At 40.7% G+C, this 22,140-nt stretch overlaps 1 protein-coding gene and 1 pseudogene across 2 annotated transcripts in view; both read left to right on the top strand.

Moving 5' to 3' along the window:
* LOC310786967 (NLR family CARD domain-containing protein 3-like) overlaps positions 1-17,384 on the top strand; it is a gene marked incomplete at both ends in the record, with an annotated part of 39,138 nt that extends 21,754 nt beyond the window's left edge. The window contains 5 exons of the mRNA XM_083648297.1: positions 14,466-14,540; positions 14,642-14,716; positions 14,819-14,947; positions 15,147-15,280; positions 17,379-17,384. Of these exons, the coding sequence (XP_083504423.1) occupies positions 14,466-14,540; positions 14,642-14,716; positions 14,819-14,947; positions 15,147-15,280; positions 17,379-17,384 (419 nt within the window). The remainder of the gene's footprint in view (positions 1-14,465; positions 14,541-14,641; positions 14,717-14,818; positions 14,948-15,146; positions 15,281-17,378) is intronic.
* The window catches only part of LOC310786564 (histone H3.2 pseudogene), a 383,278-nt pseudogene that overhangs the window by 219,089 nt on the left and 142,049 nt on the right, over positions 1-22,140 (top strand). The gene's annotated exons all lie outside the window — the stretch shown is intronic.

The following is a 22,140-nucleotide window of genomic DNA, read 5'->3' as shown; positions in this document are numbered from 1 at the left end:
TGTTTTGATAAGGCAACCAAATAAGGTCGGCAAAACAATCATCTATACTTTAATATGTATAGTTAATATACATAATAACCCCTAATAATAATAATAATATAATAATATAATAATTAGAATAATAGTAGATGATAATTAGAATAGTAGATAATAATTAGAATAATAATAATTAGAATAATAATATAAATAATAAGTTAATATAACCAAATCTCAGAAAATATCTTGTAAAATACATCTTACAAACTTCATTGCAAAAGCATTGCTTGCTTTGCTTAACCAATTTATCAATTTAATTTACCACAATATTTATGCCAATGCTTGTGATCACCACACCTTGCCTCAGGCCCGTTGACACTATCCTTGACAATATCCTTTCTTCCCCTCCGAGGTCAAGGGGCAGGTACAGTGTGTTGAGTTAAATACAGACTGTATAGTGTGAGGGGGCAGAATGATAAACAAAGTTGTATCATACACACAATGGACAATACTCATATAATTTCCCCCGGTCATTACCGACCTGACTGATAATAGTTTGGCCTAACTGATTCAGTTATATTATATCCAGTTTTTTATTCCGGTTGAAGATTTCACAACCTCAATCTTGTTACTTTTGTACATCAGTACAGAGTACTGACTAACAGTTCATCATAGTTCTCAAAGTCAAATGTAAAAATAATGACAGAGTAGAACTCTGACAGAGTTCTACAGATTATTACACGCTACATATTATTTATGTACCATAACACGTCTTGTGTAGTAGCATAGCATGCTGCCACCACTTGTCATAAACTGTTTACTGTTTAGACATTGCTTCTAAGCCTGACAAAGACAATGATGACACACCAAGAGGTGTGAGGAAGAAAATCATTGACACAGCCAACTGATATGAAGGCTTGTAGGTATGTATGACACACTTACAATCACCTGAAATTACACATTGGGTAATTAGAACCGCAAATCACATGCCATTAAAAACAACCCACTTGTAAGTATGCAAGTATGAAAGATTGCAACTATGCAATAACTTACAATAACCTGAAATTACACATTGTATAGGCTAATTAACTGTTTTAAAAACTGTTTTACGTGACGTGTAAAACATTTCAGCACATCAGAACATGAAAACCCCTGTTTGACTATTATGTGTAACTAACATGTATATATGCAGCACACATTTCAGCAAGTCAGAACATGAAAAACCATGTTTGACTATTATGACTAACCCATACGGTAGAGGCATATATGGATATATGCAGCACACATGTATGTATGTGTGGAGAACAATTTGTTATAAACATGAGTTTTTTGTTGTCTAGTGCAATAGCTTTTCCCCAAAGTCGAGCTGCTGCAGTGTTGCTACGCCGATCTTTGTCCTTTGAACAAAAAGATAGATAGCATATGTATGTACTTTTGGGCCAGGTCTATGAAACCAGCCCAATATTGTAACACATAGTGGCTGACATTAGTGGTACAGACGACCCTTGCAGGCACCAGGATAAGGGTTTGGTATACAAATCTGACAATCTGCGTTCATTCAATCACAGTCCCTATAGGTACTATGAATTTCACTCAAGTGCTTGTGTAAATTCACTGTCTAGAAATTGTTAGAAATGGTCAAAGTTACAACTGATCCAAATTATGTTTGAAGCAAATAGCAAATGGTGGAACTAAAGTTACTTCTGTGTAGTAATCACTACTTCTGGATATTGGATGTTGGATATTTTACATGAGAGAACGCCAAATTAGTGAATCAAATCAATCTAGATTCTAGATTGATATTGACCCCACATCTTAGAAACGCCTAATGTTTGGAAAGTGTAGTGGGAAAGAGTTGTTGTGTTTGATGTGTGTTAATATTTGGTAAGTGTAGTAAGAAAGAGTTGTTGTGTTTGATGTGTGTTAACATTTGGAAAGTGTAGTGGGAAAGAGTTGTTGTGTTTGATGTGTGTTAATGTTTGGAAAGTGTAGTAAGAAAGAGTTGTTGTGTTTGATGTGTGTTAATGTTTGGAAAGTGTAGTAAGAAAGAGTTGTTGTGTTTGATGTGTGTTAATGTTTGGAAAGTGTAGTGGGAAAGAGTTGTTGTGTTTGATGTGTGTTAATGTTTGGAAAGTGTAGTGGGAAAGAGTTGTTGTGTTTGAGGTGTGTTAATGTTTGGAAAGTGTAGTGGGAAAGAGTTGTTGTGTTTGATGTGTGTTAATGTTTGGAAAGTGTAGTAAGAAAGAGTTGTTGTGTTTGATGTGTGTTAATGTTTGGAAAGTGTAGTAAGAAAGAGTTGTTGTGTTTGATGTGTGTTAATGTTTGGAAAGTGTAGTGGGAAAGAGTTGTTGTGTTTGATGTGTGTTAATGTTTGGAATGTGTAGTAAGAAAAGAGTTGTTGTGTTTGATGTGTGTTAATGTTTGGAATGTGTAGTAAGAAAATAGTTGTTGTGTTTGATGTGTGTTAATGTTTGGAATGTGTAGTAAGAAAAGAGTTGTTGTGTTTGATGTGTGTTAATGTTTGGAAAGTGTAGTGAGAAAAGTTGAATTAAGTTATGTTATTTAGACTAGTGCTATTTTTGTTGACAATATTGTAACAATGGACACATTGTCTGAAATCCCTCATCTATAGGCTTGTAAGGAGAGGAGAAGAGAGGAGAGGGGAGAGGTGAGGAGACGAGAGGAGACGTGAGGTGAGGAGAGGAGAGAAGAGAAGAGAGGAGAGGAGAGGAGGGGAGAGAAGAGGAGAGGAGATAGGAGGGGGTGAGGTGTGGAGAGGAGAGAAGAGGAGAGGTGGGGAGAGACAAAGTTGAATTAAGTTGTAATACATACAACAAACATATTGTAAGTGTGATATACGTTTTAATTTTATAACAATTGTATTACAAAGATTATTATTATTATATACCATTATTATTATTATTATTATATATATATATATATATATATATACTCGGTGCTTGTCTACAAAACATAAAGTCTCACAGTAAATTAACCAATTCTGTGTGGAGGACTAGTTAGTTACTATTAATAGTTAGTAACTATTAAAATAATCATATAAAATACAGATACATAAAACTAAGATGTTTGTTCACGTTCCATATTCCATATTTTGAAATAATACCCGTAGGTCACGGATATCCGGGGTTTGGGTTGTCATAAGAGAGGGGGTTGTTCGTCTTACAGCCTACATAGGATTGTAGCAAGCCATTTGATTAGTAGCATTTCAGGCAGAGAACTGCATTTAGAACATGTTAACTCATGTCACCTATGGTGCCAACATTTTACAACGTAAAGCAATGTAGTTCACATGGGTACAAACTCTAGTAGTCATCACATAACATTGCAGATAACTAATATCGCGTAGCACATACGTAATCTCCAAAAACACAGTGTTGAAACACACTAGTGTATGCTGGGAAACTCTGGTCTGGTTGAGAGACGGGCAAACGGCATAGTCATACACCATAGTCTGTATTCAATTGTTTTCAATTGGAAAACAGTCTGTAGCTATTCAATCCACCTCAATCTGTATTGATCATATTTAGCTCAAAGCTTAATAGGCTTATAGCCTATCAAAAAACATCATGGTGATGTCACATCACAATTGGATCCGGAGTGGGAAAAAAACATGGGAAAATACATAATATCACACATGAATGATGAAGTTGACTGGAATGTTTCAATGAGAAAACCTGCCCACAATCTAACGCGCGCTATGTTTGTGGCTGGCTGTGTGTGTGTGTGTGTGTGTGTGTGTGTGTGTGTGTGTGTTGCGCGTAGGGAATCTACAGAATATTTGACAGAATTGCTATGCCTAACAGCAATACATTAGTATAAGATAGCCTGCACAACATGCAATTATGGAATATTTGCATGCACAACATGCAATTATGGAATATTTGAATGGTGGATACATTGGTATAAGATGGCCTTGACAAAGGATACAAGTGGGGCATGGGAGGAAAAAACTGTGTGTTCACTCGTTGCTAATCATAGCTTTTCAAGGGGCGTTACGTGCTGCCGGGAACGCCCACCTGATCTCGCCGCTATTCATAGCTTTCAAGGGGTGTTACGTGCTGCCGGGAACGCCCACCTGACGGTCAAAAACAAACAAGTTTATTATAAACGGAGGTGATTGTGAAATCGACAGAACACCGGCCATGGTAATAGACAAATAAAATGTGGGGGATGGGATGGGATGGGCTGGCAGGGGAAGCCTGGGTCTCTATGGGTGAGTCAGAGGAATCTGTAGACAGTGAAAATGGTCGCCGCTGTTAACAAAATACTAGTTTCAGATCCTAAAATGGGCCAAAATGCATTTTGGCCGAGATCAAAAATGTCAGCTGACTATCCTACTGGCTTATAAAGGGGAGGGGTTTCCTGTCATTGCATCAGGGAGGGACGCGCATCTCTCCTTCGTGTCATAGATGCGTGATGCGGAAGTCGCATTGGCTGTTGCTAGGTGGAAATTAAACTCGCAAGCAACTAGTTGATATGATGCAAACATCATATGGGCGAGTCAGAGATTGATTGAGATTGTGAAAATGGGCTCCGGTGTGAAGAAATATTAGGCTAGTTTAGTAGTTGCTAAATGGTCCAAATTGTATTTTGGCCGAGATGAAAAAAAACGCTGCTGCTGCGAGCTGCTGATATGGGGGGGAAATGCAGAAGTGCCCTTTTGGAGAACAAGTGAATTAAAGCCTTTTACACATAATGGCTTTAAATACAGGGCGAAATGGAGAAGTGCCCTTTGGAGAACTACTGAAATAAACACTTTTCACATAATGGTTTAAAAACAGAGGTGCCCTTTGAGGAACAAGTGAAAAATTGACTTTTCACAAAAAAGAAGCCACGCCCCCTTTGATGACGTAAGGTGCCCAAAACCACGCCCACCTAAAAAAATGTGTTTTTTTTTCTTTTCTAGGTAGTACTAACCCTATATAACTACTCACCTTTTACACAGCCTGTGAAAGTCGTGATCGTTGTGGGATTATTACGCCTCGCCTCCTGTAAAAGTGATAAATGTGGAGTGGTGGATCATTTTGTTCCACCTTTGTTCCGTGACCAGAGGTAGTATAATTTTGTTCCATCTTTTGTTCTGTGACCAGAGGTAGTATAATTTTGTTCCACCTTTTGTTCCGTGACCAGAGGTAGTATTATTTTGTTCCACCTTCTGTTCCGTGACCAGAGGTAGTATCATTTTGTTCCACCTTTTGTTCCATGACCAGAGGTATTATCATTTTGTTCCATCTTTTGTTCTGTGACCAGAGGTAGTATCATTTTGTTCCACCTTTTGTTCCATGACCAGAGGTAGTATCATTTTGTTCCATCTTTTGTTCCGTGACCAGCAGACAATTGTCCAAGTCCCTCTGATCCGAGTCCCAAGCGAGTCTCAAGTCAATTGGTCCCGAGTCTCAAGCAAGTCCCAAGTCTTTCCTTTTGTCGGCAAGTCAAGTCAAGTCAAGTCACAATGTTCTTTCAAGTCAAGTCTCGAGTCGAGTCACAGGTTATGTCAAGTCGAGTCACAGGTTAGAAAAAATTACAAGGCAGAGATTATTTAGGCTGCAGACATGCGCGTTCACGTTAATACGTGCTTGTTGCCAAGCAACACACTTCTCTCAGATGAGCTCGAGACAGCTGACAGACAGCTCCAACTCAGCTCAAACTTATAGAGTTGTATTCAAAGCATAGAAACGTTCTCACAGCTCAATTTAACAGCGCCAACACAAGCAGTTTGATCACAAGTGCAATCAGTACTGAATGCGATGGCAGACTGCGCACTGCGGGCAGTTGACAAAGTCAGGAAGAAATTGAAAGATCTTCCGACGCATCAGCTTAAAACCCGCCGACGAGCGGAGGTCCTGCGCCCAAAACGTCTATATTTACAGCACATATCGATCGATATTTTTGGAGAAGATTCCGGCCACATCACGCGCAGATCAAGATGAGACAGCTGTCAGTGAGTAGCTACGCATTTGGGTGTAACTTTTACGCCTGCTCCATACACAGACGCAACGCATACAGGGTGCACTAGTCATAAAATTAAGTTAGTCGTAACTTTGAGTTCTACATCGGACGTAGCGTGTAAATCTAGGCGTACGCCCAGCTGGTGCACTCGGCTGATCTTGTCAAAAGTCCGAGTCGAGTTTCGAGTAATTTTCTTCCAAGTCCGAGTCGAGTTTCAAGTATTTACCTTCCAAGTCCGAGTCGAGTCGGAAGTCGTCAAATTTGCGACTCGAGTCCGAGTCCCTATGACTCGAGTCCAATTGTCTGGTGACCAGAGGTAGTATCATTTTGTTCCATCTTTTGTTCCGTGACCAGAGGTAGTATCATTTTGTTCCACCTTTTGTTCCGTGACCAGAGGTAGTATCATTTTGTTCCACCTTTGTTCCGTGACCAGAGGTAGTATCATTTTGTTCCACCTTTTGTTCTGTGACCAGAGGTAGTATCATTTTGTTCCACCTTTTGTTCCATGACCAGAGGTAGTATCATTTTGTTCCACCTTTTGTTCTGTGACCAGAGGTAGTATCAGCACCCAATCAACGTCTGTCTAAAAGGCTAAGCCGCAGGAAGACAGGAATCTGCTCATTTAAAAAAAAAAGTGACAGGAGGACTGAGGGAAAACCACCTCCAGATGGAAGTTCTACTATCAGAAATAAGTTAACCAAAGCAATAAGCATATCTGCAGTCTGTCTCGCCTGTTGTGCGTTTCCTTATGAAAAACAACTAACATTATAGTATTCACACTGTGCTCTTAGTAGCCTATATCCCAACTGTGTGGTGAATATTCACTCCAGCAGCTGTACGCCTCGCGTCACCCACCGTGCCTGAGACGAGTTCTGCTCTTCTGAAAGTGACATACAGAGGTCTGCAGAACCAGGCAGACCCAACGCTGCGGCGTTGCAGCGGCCTCCCGTGGCCTGCGGCGGCCTCCCGGAGTATTTTTTTTCACCAGCAGCTGCAGTGCGCAAAAGAGCCGCCAGGTGGCACGTGTGAGCAGTCTCTACAGGCGGAAGTCACCTGTGCCACTGTACATTTGTTCCAAACATTTCCATCTTTGAAGCACCTCAAAGACAGAGTGACTTGTAACCTTACAAGAATTCAATGTGAGTGAGTTTCAATTCATGTTAAGGTTAATGTTCAAACACCAGCTGTTTGGATATTTCCCAGAAAGCTATAACTTTTTACACATACAGTTTCAGTTTCAGTTTCAGTTTCAGTTTATTTATTTAACAGGAAAAAAAGCATACAACACCAAGAAGGTAATTCAAATACTTTTGGGCCCTACTCAGCATAAATGCTGGTTTTCAGAGGGTTCCTGTCCTGCAGCAAGAGAAAAGCGAAAACACAGTTAAAGTGATAGATATATAAAAGATGGGAAAATTTCAAGAAACAGAAGAAGAAGATGATTCAGGGTTGTCTGGCTTAGGTCATGAGGCAGCTGCAAGTGTTGCCTCATTAACCAGGTAAATGACCGCAGACCTGTTCCTCCAATAGGAGATTATTATACAGCCGTTTAAATCTAATTAGAGATGAACTATTCCTTAAAATTTGTGGAATCTCATTCCAGCTTATTGTACCTTTGTAGAAGAAAGATTGCTTGCCGTAATTGTTTTTATATCTAGGAAGAGGATTTTCTGAGTTTGTGATGGCACGGGTGGTTCGAGTTTGTCTTGTGGCTGAGAACCTGGGGAGGAGGGAGCTTATAAGGGATGGCGTAAGATGATATTGGATCTGATAATATAATTACATTGATGTTAATTTGAGGTAGTTCTCAAAGTCTAATGCACTAGCTCTTTCAAGTGCAATACAGTGGTGTGAGCGATAGGGAAGATTTAAACAGATTTTGTAGGCACGATTGTACAGTCGCATCCACAGGTTTTAGAGTGTCCTTAGCAGTCAGACACCAAATTGGTAGGCAGTAGGAGATATTGGAGAGTATAACTGAGTTTACATAGATATGAGCTAAAGTCTGAGAGAGAAATGGACGGATTTTATGAAAGACAAACAATCTTTGTTTAATTTGCTTCACTACCTTGTCTATATGTAATTTATATGTAAGGTTTGAGTCAAGCAGAATTCCTAAATATTTGTATTTATTTACTACGGCCAAAGGTTCATTATTTATCATTATAGGTTGATACTTTGGTAGCTGTTTCAGGGGGGATTTGAAGTACATGCATTCTGTTTTTTTTATGTTTAAAGTGAGATTATTTGTGTGTAACCAGTTGTGAAGAGTGGCAAGATCGGATGCCAGTTTTGAATTTATTACATTCATATCTGGGTCTGATACATATATCACGGTATCGTCTGCATACATTATGGCTTGTGTGAAAAGGCAGATAGATGGCAAATCATTTATGTATGCATCGAATAGCAAAGGTCCTAATATTGACCCCTGGGGGACCCCAATGTTATAAGGAGCCTTTGAGGACTTAGACTTCTCAATGCATACCAGCTGTGTTCTTTCAGAGAGATAGGATGAGATCATGTTGACTGCTGATTGATCGATGTTGAAGGATAGTAATTTATTTAATAAGAGCTGATGATTGACCGTGTCGAATGCTTTTCTAAAGTCGATGAAAACAGTACCAGTTATTTGTCCATTGTTTAGGGCCTGTCTGATATGTTCGGTCAGGTATAGTGAAGCTGTCATAGTGGACCTTTTTGAACGAAAGCCAAACTGATAGTCGCTGAGGAGATTGTTGTTTTCCAGATGATCTAAAAGTTGGTTTGCCATAATTTTTTCCAGGAATTTTGACATAATAGGGAGTATTGATATTGGTCGATAGTTAGTCAGGGATGTAGGGTCATCAGCTTTATAGATAGGTGTTATTTTAGACAGTTTCCATTGCTGGGGGAAATGAGATGTTTCTAGGTGTTGATTATGTGATGAAGCACTGGGAGAAAAGTATCTATATAGCATATGATAAATTTTAAGTTTAGGCCATATGTGTCAGTTGCATTTGTTTTGTTTAAAGAGTTGATTACCTCTAATAGGTGTTCCTGAGTTATCGTATTAAAAGAAAATAATTGTGTTTCATTAGGGTTGATACTCAGATTTTGTGTTGGTGAAGGAGGATTGAAACTGATTGCAAGATTTTGAACAGAGTTTATAAAGAATTCGTTGAATGCACAGGCAATTTTTTGAGGATCAGTTATTAGCACACTATCTAAATTAATACTTAGTTTATTCTTGGTATTTTTCTGATTACCGGTTATAGAGTTCAGAACTGACCATATTGCTTTAGGGTCCGAAGCTGAATTAAGAAGGAGAGTTTTATAATAATTTGATTTAGCTTTTCGCATCTCAGTAGTGCATTTAGTTTTTACATCAATGTAGATAGTCTTGTCTTCCTTGGTCTTTGTAGAGTGATATTTTTTCATACAACTTTCCTTTTCTTTCAGTAACTTAATTATTTCTACGTTCAGTCAGGGAAGAGTGTGCTGCCTTTGTTTGATTGTAACCTTTTTTAAATATTTATTTTTAATCTTATCAAGTTTATTGTGGATCGAAGAAAGAATTTGCTCTGGATTTTTACTCTCTAGCTCAATTGTCCAGTTCATTATCATAACTCTGGATTTTTGATTTAGGAATTCTCTCTGAGTATACTAGTTTGTGACAATTTTTTTCTTTCTTTATTTTCCTGATCGCAAATGTTAAATAATGATCAGAGATTGCTAGTTTTAAGACACTGTGTAACTTATATTTTTTTGGTTTGTTTGTAAAGATTAGATCTAGAATTGAGCTGCAGGTGTCACAGATTCTAGTTGGTTGTAAAATAAGTTGTTCGAATCCAAAATGTAGAGCCATATCTTTTAAAGGTCTGCTTACAGTTGCGTCTGACCAGTTCATATTCAGGTCACCAAGAATTACCAATTCCTTAATCGAGATGTCCTTCAGGCCTGTTTTTAATGATGTAATATATTGTGAGGGATTTTGATTTGGCGGTTTGTACGTGGCGATAATGCCAAGTACATGTTCGGCTGAGAGATGTAATTTAACAGCCAAAGTCTCAGAGTCTGCCTGGGTTTGGAAATTTAAATTAGTAGAGGGGTATTTATTATTAATATACATTGCAACACCCCCTCCTTTTTTCCCATCAGCTCTGTCTAGTCAAAAAAGGTTGAAATTGTCAATGCTTAGAAAATTATCAGGGACAAGGGATGATAACCATGTCTCAGATAGAGCAAGTAAGTCGATATTAGCCTGTGTTAATATTAGTTTTATTTGGTCGAGCTTGGACAAAAGACTGCAAACATTTAGGTGGCATAACTTAATGCCCTTTGTTTTGAACATTTGAAGCGGGCTCGTTGGTTTATAGTGTTTATTTAGGGATGCTTTGGTTTATTGCCACGGATTTTTGTCTGCCTTATTGTCTGTCCAGAAGTTGGATTCCTGTGGTAGTGAGTGGGGTCCGTGACCCCTGACAGATTAATGGGCTGATCGCCAATAGGTAAGATATCTGATTGATCTATTTTATATGTATTATAATGATTTGGATAAAGAAAATAGGACGGGTCATAATTAATATTTGCTGCAGGAGGAAGCCTTATCAGTGGGGGGTGGGCCAAGAGATAGTTTGGATTGCTAAAAACATTTGGTAGAATATTGCCATATAGTTGAGTCCAATGACAAGACTGAAGAGATGATAGAGTCTGCGTGTTGGATACCAAACGTCCAGGATCCAGTTCAATGTCTCCAGTGAGTCTGACTGACAAAGTTGTTGTCTGCAATGCAGTGGGGGAGGCGGCTGGAGTTGACGATAGCGGGGGGGGGGGGGGGGGGGGGACTAACGTGATCCTTAATGGAGAGGGAGTTTTTAAGGTGTGGGACAGGAATGACCGGAAGTGGACGCATTGAGGTGAGTAGTTGTATAGGACCCCCATTACCGAAGAAAGAGTAAAAAAACAGCCTAAATCGAGGGGGCGTGTTAAGGGTACCTACGTCATCAAAGGGGCGTGGCTTCTAACTTTTGTGAAAAGTCCATTTTTCAGGTGGGCGAATATGGGATACTTCCTCATTTGCCTGTGTTTAAACCCTTTTGTAAAAAAGTATTTAATTCAGCTGGTCCTATAGGGCACTTCCTCTTTTTGCACATATCAGTTTAAGCAGTTTGTAGTGTTTTTCGCGATTTAATTCTCACCCCATATCAACAGACCACCAGCAGGCCATGAGGCAACCCCGCTTCCTGTATCTAACAGCCGTCGGGAGCGAGTCTGGCGCACACAAATTGATTAAATGACGAAACACACAAAAACTGTTTTTTTTTTGTTTTTTTTTGTGTTTAGGGGGTTTGTAACAAACTGATATCTTTGTATCAACTAGGCCCATCTGGAGTGGTGTTGAAATGAGTCATCACGAATTTAATTACCAATGTAGCAGCACCCCCACATGAGGCAATACGACTTCTTCAGCAAGCATCCCTCAGTCGCGAATGAGGGGGGTGCCCAGCGACGCAATGGTACGTATTTTTCTTCCTCTTTTTGACAGGAAACCCTCCCTGGCCCAGGGTCTTATAAAGGCCATCGATATGGCAGTCAGCTGACATCGACCGCAGACTCTGTCAGTTTTTTCGAGCATCACGTCAACAATTTTTTGACCACGGCCAAATGCAATTTGGCCATTTAGGCCTACTAAACTAATATTTGTTCACACCGCTGAACATTTCACAGCCTACAGATTTCACTGCTTGTTGATGTTTTCTCTGACTCACCCCCGCCCCCCAGGCTCCCCCTCCCATCCCATCCCCCACATTTTATTTGCCTATTACCACGGCCGGCCTGTATAAAGCTTGGCAAAGCTGTCTGCACAATCACTCCCGTTTTAAATAAACTTCTTTGTTTTTTTGACCGTCAGGTGGGCGTTCCCGGCAGCACGTAATGCCCCTTGAAAGCTATGAATAGCTACTGCTGAAAACATGATGTAAGAACGATATGTTTTTTTATCGAAGAGGTGCGCATAATGTCATGCGAGTGAGCGCACAGTTTTTTCCTCCCATGCCCCCTCATATCCTTTGCGTGCCTGTCAAGAGATATATAAGAGAGAGAATATGAAAGACACCAAGTGTCACTTTTTTGATTGATTGCTTTTGGCACACATCCAAACCGGAAGTCCCGCCTCCTCGTAGACGTGGCACTGATTACATCACCGGAAGTGGTTCTGTTCTATGTTCTAGAATGTTCCATGGCACTGTTCCAGACCCCCCTCCCTCCCCCCTCCTCCTCCTCCTCCTCCCCCCCCCTCCCCTCCCCCCCCTCCCTCCTCCCTTCCCACCTCCCTGTCCCCGTCCATATGTCCTTTTTTGATCCGGGCCTATGCTACGTGGATGAAATGCGTCCTCAGACGACCTGTGGTTGCCTGTTCTATTTAGCTGTTCCAATGGGTCTTGATGTACTGCTCAGTCAGCATTTATCCTCAGATGACCGATGTGGACAATACCCTCAACGTACAGTTTGCAGATGTATGGCCCCTTAATGATCTGTTAGAGATCCCAGAAAAACAACGCGAACCTGTACATTAAGTCAGGAAAAAGCCCGCGCTTTTCTCTATAAATGCCTGGGCTTCTGCTGTCATCTCTGCACCGCTCCTCAAAAATCTTCAGAGTATTCTGCGTCGCTGCCACCGCCGGTTGACCAATGGAGAATCCTGTACATGACCTGTAAGTATGTACCTTCTATAATTAAAATTAAACACTATTGCTATGTTTATAGGATGTAAAAAATGTATGTGTATTCTGTTTTTAAAAAGTTATGTTTTAAAGATGTTGATGTGTTTTGAGGACTTTAAATGTAGATGTAGAGAAAATTAAACACTATTGCTATGTTTATAGGATGTAAAAAATGTATGTGTATTCTGTTTTTAAAAAGTTATGTTTTAAAGATGTTGATGTGTTTTGAGGACTTTAAATGTAGATGTGGGCCTTGGCTTTTTGGTCTGCTGTATGCTGTAAGACGTGTGTGTGTGTGTGTGTGTGTGTGTGTGTGTGTGTGTGTGTGTGTGTGTTTGTGTGGGAGACGATGGGGTATTGGCTTTTTGGTCTGCTGTATGCTGTAAGACGTGTGTGTGTGTGTGTGTGTGTGTGTGTGTGTGTGTGTGTGTGTGTGTGTGTGTGTGTGTGTGTGTGTGTGTGTGTGTGTGTTTGTGTGGGAGACGATGGGGTATTGGCTTTTTGGTCTGCTGTATGCTGTAAGACGTGTGTGTGTGTGTGTGTGTGTGTGTGTGTGTGTGTTTGTGTGGGAGACGATGGGGTATTGGCTTTTTGGTCTGCTGTATGCTGTAAGACGTGTGTGTGTGTGTGTGTGTGTGTGTGTGTGTGTGTGTGTGTGTGTGTGTGTGTGTGTGTGTGTGTGTGTGTGTGTGTTTGTGTGGGAGACGATGGGGTATTGGCTTTTTGGTCTGCTGTATGCTTTAAGACCTGTGGGTGCGTGTGTGTGTGGATGTGTATGTGTGTATGAGTGTGTGTGTGTGTGTGGGTGTGTGTGGGAGACGATGGGGTATTGACTTTTTGGTCTGCTGTATGCTGTAAGACGTGTGTGTGTGTGTGTGTGTGTGTGTGTATGTGTGTGTGGGTGGGTGTGTGTGCGTGGGATCATGACGTTGCGATGGGGCCTTGACAGATTCTGGATTGAGGCCGCGGCGGTTTCCTCAGAGCGAGAGAATGGAGGAATGGCTGCTCTGGCTGCTTTAAGACCTGTGGGTGCGTGTGTGTGTGTGTGTGTGTGGGTGTGTATGTGTGTGTATGTGTATATGTGTGTGTGTGTGGGAGAGAGAGCGGTTGCGATGGGGACCTTGAGCTGGGGTTCCTCTGTCATGCTAGAATGCTAGAATGGAATGTCCGGTTCAGAGGGTCGGGTGGCTGAGAGAGGGAGAGAGAGATGTGCTATGATATGGGCTTTAAGACATGTGTGTGTGTGTGTGTGTGTGTGTGTGTGTGTGTGTGTGTGTGTGTGCGCGCGCGTGTGTGTGTGTGTGTGTGTGTGTGTGTGTGTGTGTGTGTGTGTGTGTGTGTGTGTGTGTGTGTGTGTGTGTGTGTGTGTGTGTGTGTGTGTGTAAGGGAGACGAGGGAGGGGCGAGAAATGTAGAGCGAGGTGTTCCTTAGCTTTGGCCTTCTGTATGCTTTAAGACGTGTGTGTGTGTGTCTGAGAGATGAAGAGGGAGAGAGATGTACAAATGTGGGACAATGGCTCCCCCCTCTGACGGAGTCATGCTACATACGATGTCATGACAGCCTGAGATGAGACCTATAGGTTTTGTGAAAATTGACTTTTTGTTTTCTTTGTATTTCAGAAAAAACACTGGATCATACCATCAATATAACAGTGTTGATCAGATTGTACAGACAGGTATGTTAATGTGTCTTTCTCTACATTGTGAGAAATACTAAAAATATAAAATAAAATAAAATATATATATATATATATATATATATATATATATATATATACTCATGTATATTTCTCTGTCATTTTTTTCTTTTCTGTAGATGTTTCAACATTCATTGATTTAACTCAATCAGATGACAGTGACGTCGAAGTGGATCAAGGGTTCCTCACACCCCGTAAGTTGTCTTTTCATCCTTTCTTTCTTTAAATCTTTGTTTTCAATCTTTGTTTTCACAGGCTGTAATTTAATGTGTATATCTCTTCTCTGAAAATATAGCCCCGGACGCTGATGATGTGACTAGCGATCTTTTTCGAGAACGTGAGAGAGTCTACACGCCTCTTGAAAGAGAAGGTAAATATATACATATAAATAGTAATATATTTATATATACCAAATAACATGACAGAGCCCTAATTAACTAATAATAATTCAAAAATGTTGTATCTTTTTTAGCCCCCACGGCGGATGAACGAGCTGTGAGCCGGTCCCTCACAGAAGAGTTTGAACACGCATCAGTCATCGGCGAGGGATATTGGCCACCCCGCGCCTCCCCTGAGACAGAGTCTGAAAATGAAACACAAGGTTTGATTGATCTTGAACAGTTTAACCCTTTTGAGAGTGAATCTGCATCCCCGTATAACACTGACTTTCCTCGAGGGCCTCATAATAGTCCTGCCCTATCTAGGGCTTCAATTAGCCCGGCAGCGACTGAGCTGTACGGGGGTTCGACCCTAGAGCGCCCCCGTAGGAACAGTGAACCCGCCCTCCCATATCTCCCAAGAATCCCGGCGTTCCAGCCCTATTTCCGCCCCGTCCCTCATCCCTTCCCACCCCCCATACAACTTGTACGGCCCATCCCTTCTACACAACCTCCCCCAGCCGGACAACCCTCCCAACCCTGTGTATGTGTCAACGGTCAGTTTATCCCGGCCACTACTGCTATAGACATAGCTGCTGGTACAATGAGGGATTTATATCGAGACGTAGAAAGATTGTACACCTACTATCAAGACCAACTGGTCTGTCGTCTGAGAAACCCTTAGCCTCACCCTGTATGTATGAGTGAAAATAAAAAAATTCTGTGTGAAAATAAAATATTCTGAAATACAGTTATGGAACAACATCCTATACCCACAGCATTAATCTCTTTGATCGATGAAATTAATTCATCTACCACCTCTCCAAATTTAGAAGCCGTAATGGCTGATCGTGTGGGTGATGCTAGAACCTCTATTCAAAACCCTTCAAACGATGTCTGGCTTCCTACAGAAGCGACCCTACAGTCAATGTTAGATAGCTTTTCATACGGTCAGCTATCTGATTTTGAATGTCTAGAGGCTGCAAATTCACTCATGCACATGGAAACATTAAACCCTGAATGTGAATTTGCTGTAGAACAAAATAATTCATCAGTCTCTCAAAACCCTTTCAGAGATCCAACTGATTCTCAATGTCTCTGTGTTCCTGATGCACCCCCCCTCTCTCTCTCTGATGGTCAGCCCATGCAGGTAGGAGAAGGTGCTGACCAGGGAAATAATTCTGATATTGAGATGAGGGATGTGTCTGATGAGGAGGATATTGCAATGGATGTGGATAGCGCTAGGGTTTCAGATAGGGCCAGGGCTGGTGTCAGTACCGATCCAGATAATATAAGGGTGATTCATCGTGGTCGGTTTAATAACATTGAAATAAGGCAATTTCTAAGTATAGCGCCTCCTGATGCCGATGTGAATTTTGCCCAATATTATGCTCAGGTTAACGGTGGTTTACATGATCTAATATCTAGGGCTTTAGAAACCGCTAATGTCCGGAGGAATGATCTAATACAGGCAGAATTAAGAGCGAATAGTCTTCAAAATAATGTCTCAATGATTGTGAGGTATGGTGAGGCTGATTTATCGCAATTCGACCAATTATTGGATCGCCTGGTTCAATCAAATCAAGAAGTTTTTACCGATAGCAGTCTCGAGCTCATTGTCGAAGTGGTTCAACCTCCTGGTGGTGGGGCCAGGAGAAATGTTACTTCCTGTTTGTCTTCCGAGATAATACAGAAGAAAAAACGGCACCTCTTCATCATTCCCAATAAAACTAGCGCCTGCTTTGCAATCAATTTAACGGCTGTGCTTAATCCTGAACTCACTACTGAAGAGCTCATTTTAAAAGGACAAGAGATCCACACCCAGGCCGGCTTTAGTTTAAACACTGAAGTGTCTTTTGCAGACGTTGCCAAGTTCGAGCTAATTGTAAAATCTAAAATAGTAATTTTTTACCAGATGTTTGGACAAAAAAATCTCTCCATTTTTCAAACATCCCCTGAACCGCACGAAAAAACTGTATACCTGTTTTTATTCGAGGGTCATTATTACGGTGTCAGGAATGTACAAGGGTTTCTAGGTGTTAAGTGTTTCTGCACTTTTTGCCATTCAGGTTATTCATGCGATAAGTCACATAGGTGCGCAGGGCATTGTAGTGTCTGTTTCACAGATTGCAAGCGTGTCACACCATTTGAAAAAACACCATGCTCTGACTGTAATCGTATATGTCAAAACCGCACCTGCTTTGAAAGACATCATGAAAAAAAAAAAAACAAAAAAAAACCTGATTCTATAAGAAGCGTCTGCCGCTCCTATAAAAAGTGTCTCAGATGTCAAGACGTCTATTACATATCCCTTGAAAACCCCCAGCCTCATAGTTGTATAATCAGGATGTGTCCTGTATGCCGCCAGCCCCTTAAACGTAAGAAGCCGCCTGCATCTGTCGAGGGAGAAGCAGGGAGAGTGGTAGAGTTGCCGGAGGAGGAGGAGGAGGGAGAAGAGCATATTTGTTACATGAGAACTAAGAGGGCTGAAGCAGAGGAAGAAATGAATAGTAAAAAGATTGTATATTTTGATTTTGAAACTTCCCAGACAAATGGCATCCATATTCCTATTTTTGTAGCATCTAAATCGTCGACAGGTGAAACATTTTCTGCAACAGGATCAACGTGTGCTCGCACATTCCTATGTCATTTCAGACGTAAGCGTTTTAAGGGTACAACGTTCATTTCCCACTACGGGAGGGGCTACGACCATTATCTGATATTAAACGCATATGTCAAGGAAAATATCACGCCTTTTATAATTGCTCAAGGCAGTAAAATAATCATGATTAAAGATGAGAAGTTCCATCTTAGATTCTTAGATTCATTCTCATTCTTGCCTATTGCGCTGAGAGAGTTCCCGAAAGCCCTTGGATGCAAAACCGCTATGCGTAAAGGGTATTTTCCCCACCTTTTGACAGATCCTTCAAAGATGGGGTTGATTTTGGATAAACATCCAGAGCCGCATTTTTACGGTGCTGATCAAATGAAAGTGAAAGAGAGAGAGAGCTTCATGGAATGGTATTCTACCGTGAAGAATTCAAGATTTGATTTCTCACAACAGCTTGAAGCGTACTGTATTAACGATGTTGATATTTTGGCAGAAGGCGTCGGTAATTTCAGGGACGAATTCATCAGGGTGACAGGTGTCGACCCATTGGTCAGTGTTACTATAGCTTCAGCAGCCTTAAATGTGTTTCAAACCAAGTTTCTGAACCCCCACACTATAGCGATTCCTGACCCGGACAATTACCGTGAAAAGAGCAAAAGATTTTCACATGGATCAATACAGTGGCTGGAGTATGTAAGCAGGACCCGTAAAATCTTTATACAACATGCACTCAACAAAGGTGAACATAGAATAGGTCCCTTTTCAGTGGATGGGTTCTGTGTTAAAGATGGTAAGCAGACAGTGTTTGAATATCTCGGATGCTATTACCATGGGTGTCCCCAATGCTTTAACCCCCACGACAGATCGCCTCTCATAGGTGATGAATTTGATGTGCTGCGATCAAATACTGAAAAAAGACTGTCTAAATTGCAAACGGATTATGGTGTTGATGTGGTAGAATCGATCTGGGAACATCAGTGGGAACAGATGAAAAAAACAGACCCCCTTGTTCAAGCATTCCTCACCCAGTTTAACGAACCCGTCCCTCTAGATCCTCGAGAAGCTCTCTACGGCGGTCGTACGGCCGCCGCCTGTTTAAGATACACATCTATTGCCGGTGAGAACATCCAATATGTCGACTTCACCTCACTCTATCCACACTGTAACGCTGTGTACGAATACCCCATAGGTCATCCAAAGCTCATTTACAAAGATTTTGATGAAGAGATTGGAAACTATTTTGGTCTGGTCAGATGTAAAGTTAACCCTCCCCGCGGTTTACGTTTCCCTGTCTTACCTACAAGGAACAGTGACGGAAAGCTTATGTTTACGCTTTGCAGAACCTGCAGTGAAATGAACAGTCATGATGATTGCCTGCATACTGATGAAGAGAGAGCGTTAACCGGTGTGTGGGTTTCGATAGAATTGGAGAGAGCTCTTCAAAAGGGCTACATTTTAGCCGATGTGTATGAAGTATGGCATTTTGAAAAGCGCTCAGATGAGCTTTTCAAAGAATATATTCATACCTTCCTAAAGCTAAAACAGGAATCTTCAGGATATCCCTCTAGTGTGGTGGACAGGGAAAGTAGGTTGAAATATATACAAGATTATAAAGACAATCAGAAAATTGAACTGGATCCTGAAAAGATTGAGTACAATCCTGCTAAAAGACAGATCGCGAAGCTTTTGTTAAACTCGCTCTGGGGAAAGATGGCACAGCGCTCTAATCAACTCACTACGACCATAGTCGGGACAGCTGAAAAATTCTTTGGTTTTTTGTTCTCTAGCAAATTCACAATTGCAAATTTCCAATTTCTCAATGATACAGTCGCAATCGTTCAATGGCGTTATACCTCCGGGTGCATTCTACGGCCGGGAGATGTAAATATCTTCATTGCAGCTTTCACGACTGCATATGGGCGTCTCATGTTATATAACGAATTAGATCGCCTGGATGATCGCGTGTTGTATTATGACACAGATAGTATAGTACATGTAAATTCTCCTCATCACAGCTACCAGCCAAAGCTGGGTGTTTACTTGGGGGAGCTGACATCAGAGTTAGATCCTGGTGACAGCATCATAGAATGGGCCTCTGCAGGGCCTAAAACATATACGTATCTTACAAAACAAGGTAAAGTATGTTTAAAAGCTAAAGGGATTACACAGAATTTTGAAAACTGTAAACATGTGAACTTTGACAGTATCAGACAACTGGTTGAATGCTACATCCAATCTCCAGACCCACGGCGAGAAATTGTCACCCATTACAATAAAATAACACGCAACATCAAAGGGTTTGAGCTTTGTAATAAGCCACGGGACATCAGATTTAGGGTTGTATTTGATAAGAGGCGTTTGCTCCCCAGCGGTAAAACACTTCCATTTGGTTACTAAAACCAAAAACACTCATTCCTACAGTGTGCTATTCCTACAGGATGCTAATACAAGGGTTCTATTTGTTTATGAGGGTGTAACCTGATGCTTTAAAATAGAATCTTTCTATTACCTTTTTATTGTATTTTTAAGAAAAATGTATTACCATATATATTCTCTATATATTCTATATCACCATCTATATTCTCTATATATTCTATATTCACTACTATTACTGTTTCTTTATTTTTTTTTTAGAACATTAGCAGTCTGTAGAGTCTAAGATGTAACCATTTGTATCATGAATTTATATATGTGTAGTACCCAGATGTCTCCAGAAGGGGGAGGGAATGTTCTACTAATTCACATGCTGGTTGTGAAACAAAATGTGTGACACCCTACATCCATCACTCTTCATGCATTGTCATGTTATCGATGTAGAGATGTTGTCAACAATGTATTATGATTGTAAAATATTGTTGGTATTAAAAAAACAAAAAAAAAACAAGATCTTCTTATCCAATGAATAAAATAAAATAAAACTTCACCCTGTGTTCCCTTGTCACTCTGTAAAAACCTGGTTTAAGTAAAGGAGTCTGAGTTGTGTCTGTCTGAGAGAGAAAAATGACTGAAGTAATTTTTGATCCACGTTTTCAGCTCCCTTTTACAGCTCTTGTGGTTGGTTCTAGCGGGAGTGGGAAAACTGTTTTTGTCACAGAGCTGCTTAAAAACCAACCTCAGGTGTTTTCCAGGATTCCGGATAAAGTTGTCTGGTGCTACACATCGTTTCAACCCCTGTATGAAGCTCTACAAGAAAACTGCAACATAACTTTTATTGAAGGTTTACCTAAATCTTTAACGGATGAAAGCATATTTCCTTCAAATCAGCATACACTTCTCGTGCTCGACGACTGTATGATGGACGCGGGGAGTCATGATGAAATATTGAAAGCATTCACGCAGTACCGCCATCACCGGAACCTCTCTGTATTATATCTCATTCAAAATTTGTTCCATCAAGGAAGACACTCACGATCAATCAGTTTAAACGCTAATTATATTGTGCTCTTTAAAAATCCTCGTGATAAGGCTCAAATCAGGATTTTAGCACATCAAATGTTCCCTGGGCAAAAACGATTCTTCCTCGAGAGCTATGAGGATGCAACCAGAGAGCCTTATGGGTATTTATTGATTGATTTAAGACCCGATTGTCCAGAACATTTTCGTTTGCGGACGGGAATACTTCCATCTCAGTGGCCTACTGTTTATTCACCAAAAAACTGAAACTATGTCACAAAGGATAAAAAGGAATCTGCCTATTTTGAGAGCTTTAGTCGCTCTAGGACCTAAGGAGCGTAAAACGTTTCTTTCTCACAGCTCCGAAGATTTTATAAACACTTTATGTGAGATTGCCTTGAACGTGTTGAAGGGCACTATACCGCTCACATCTGTCCAATATACCAAATTGAAAAAGCAGAGAAAACTTATTAAACTCTTTGCAGACAAGAAGATCAGTATTAAGAAGAAGCGTAAAGCGGTGCGACAATCAGGTGGATTTATTCTTCCTCTCCTATCAGTGGCGTTACCATTCCTCAGCAGTTTGATTACCTCTGGAAGAAGATAATGGCATCCTTCAACAAAATGTACATGCTTTCACCTGAACACTTCAATCGTCTAACTCAGAAGACTCATTCGGACAACATAGGTGAAACGGCGCAGCGCTCATTGGAAGGTAAAATGGAAACTCTGCTGAAACGTCCAGACCTTAACTCCTATGATAAAGTCAGACACTACAATGACTTGCTGCAAAGATATCTAAGTTTAGTCCGAAAAGATGAACAGACAGGTCATGAGATTGTCTTGAAATTCCCGGAGAAAACGAATGAAATACCTGCTGATGGAGAGCCGCTACAAAATGAACTACATCTACAGGAAGGTGATAACACTGCTGTTCAAAAAGAGGATTCCATGCATGAAGTTCTACAGCATATAGCCCCACGTGGAAAGAAGAATGCGGTCTATATTTTGCAAAGACTCCATGATTCCAGTGATTCTATGAAATGGGATCATTCATCAGGAGAGATCATTATCAGAGGAAGGAGGATTAAGGGTTCACATATTACGGATTTAATGAAGACTTTAACCATGCCAAAAACTCGTACTGAAAATCTGCCACGGGGATGGGATAATTTCTTAAATATTATTTCAGAATTAAATATACCCTTGACCAGTATAACTAATATAACAGCCCGGAATCGAATCCGAGAGCTTAAAGATGGTTCTGATTCTAGCAGTGGGAGAAGAAAACATCATATAGCTGCTAATCTATTCAACACCCCCGTCATACCAGAGACCACGAAGGATCCATCCTACACAAGACGTAGTATGGAAACATCATTGACACCATTAGCGTCAACCCCTTATAACCCT

Source organism: Poromitra crassiceps, assembly GCF_964638095.1.
Source record: "Poromitra crassiceps genome assembly, chromosome: 12".
Taxonomy (NCBI): Eukaryota; Metazoa; Chordata; class Actinopteri; order Beryciformes; family Melamphaidae; genus Poromitra; species Poromitra crassiceps.
Note: the sequence above shows the minus strand (reverse complement) of the source record. Positions and strands in the feature narration are given on the sequence as shown.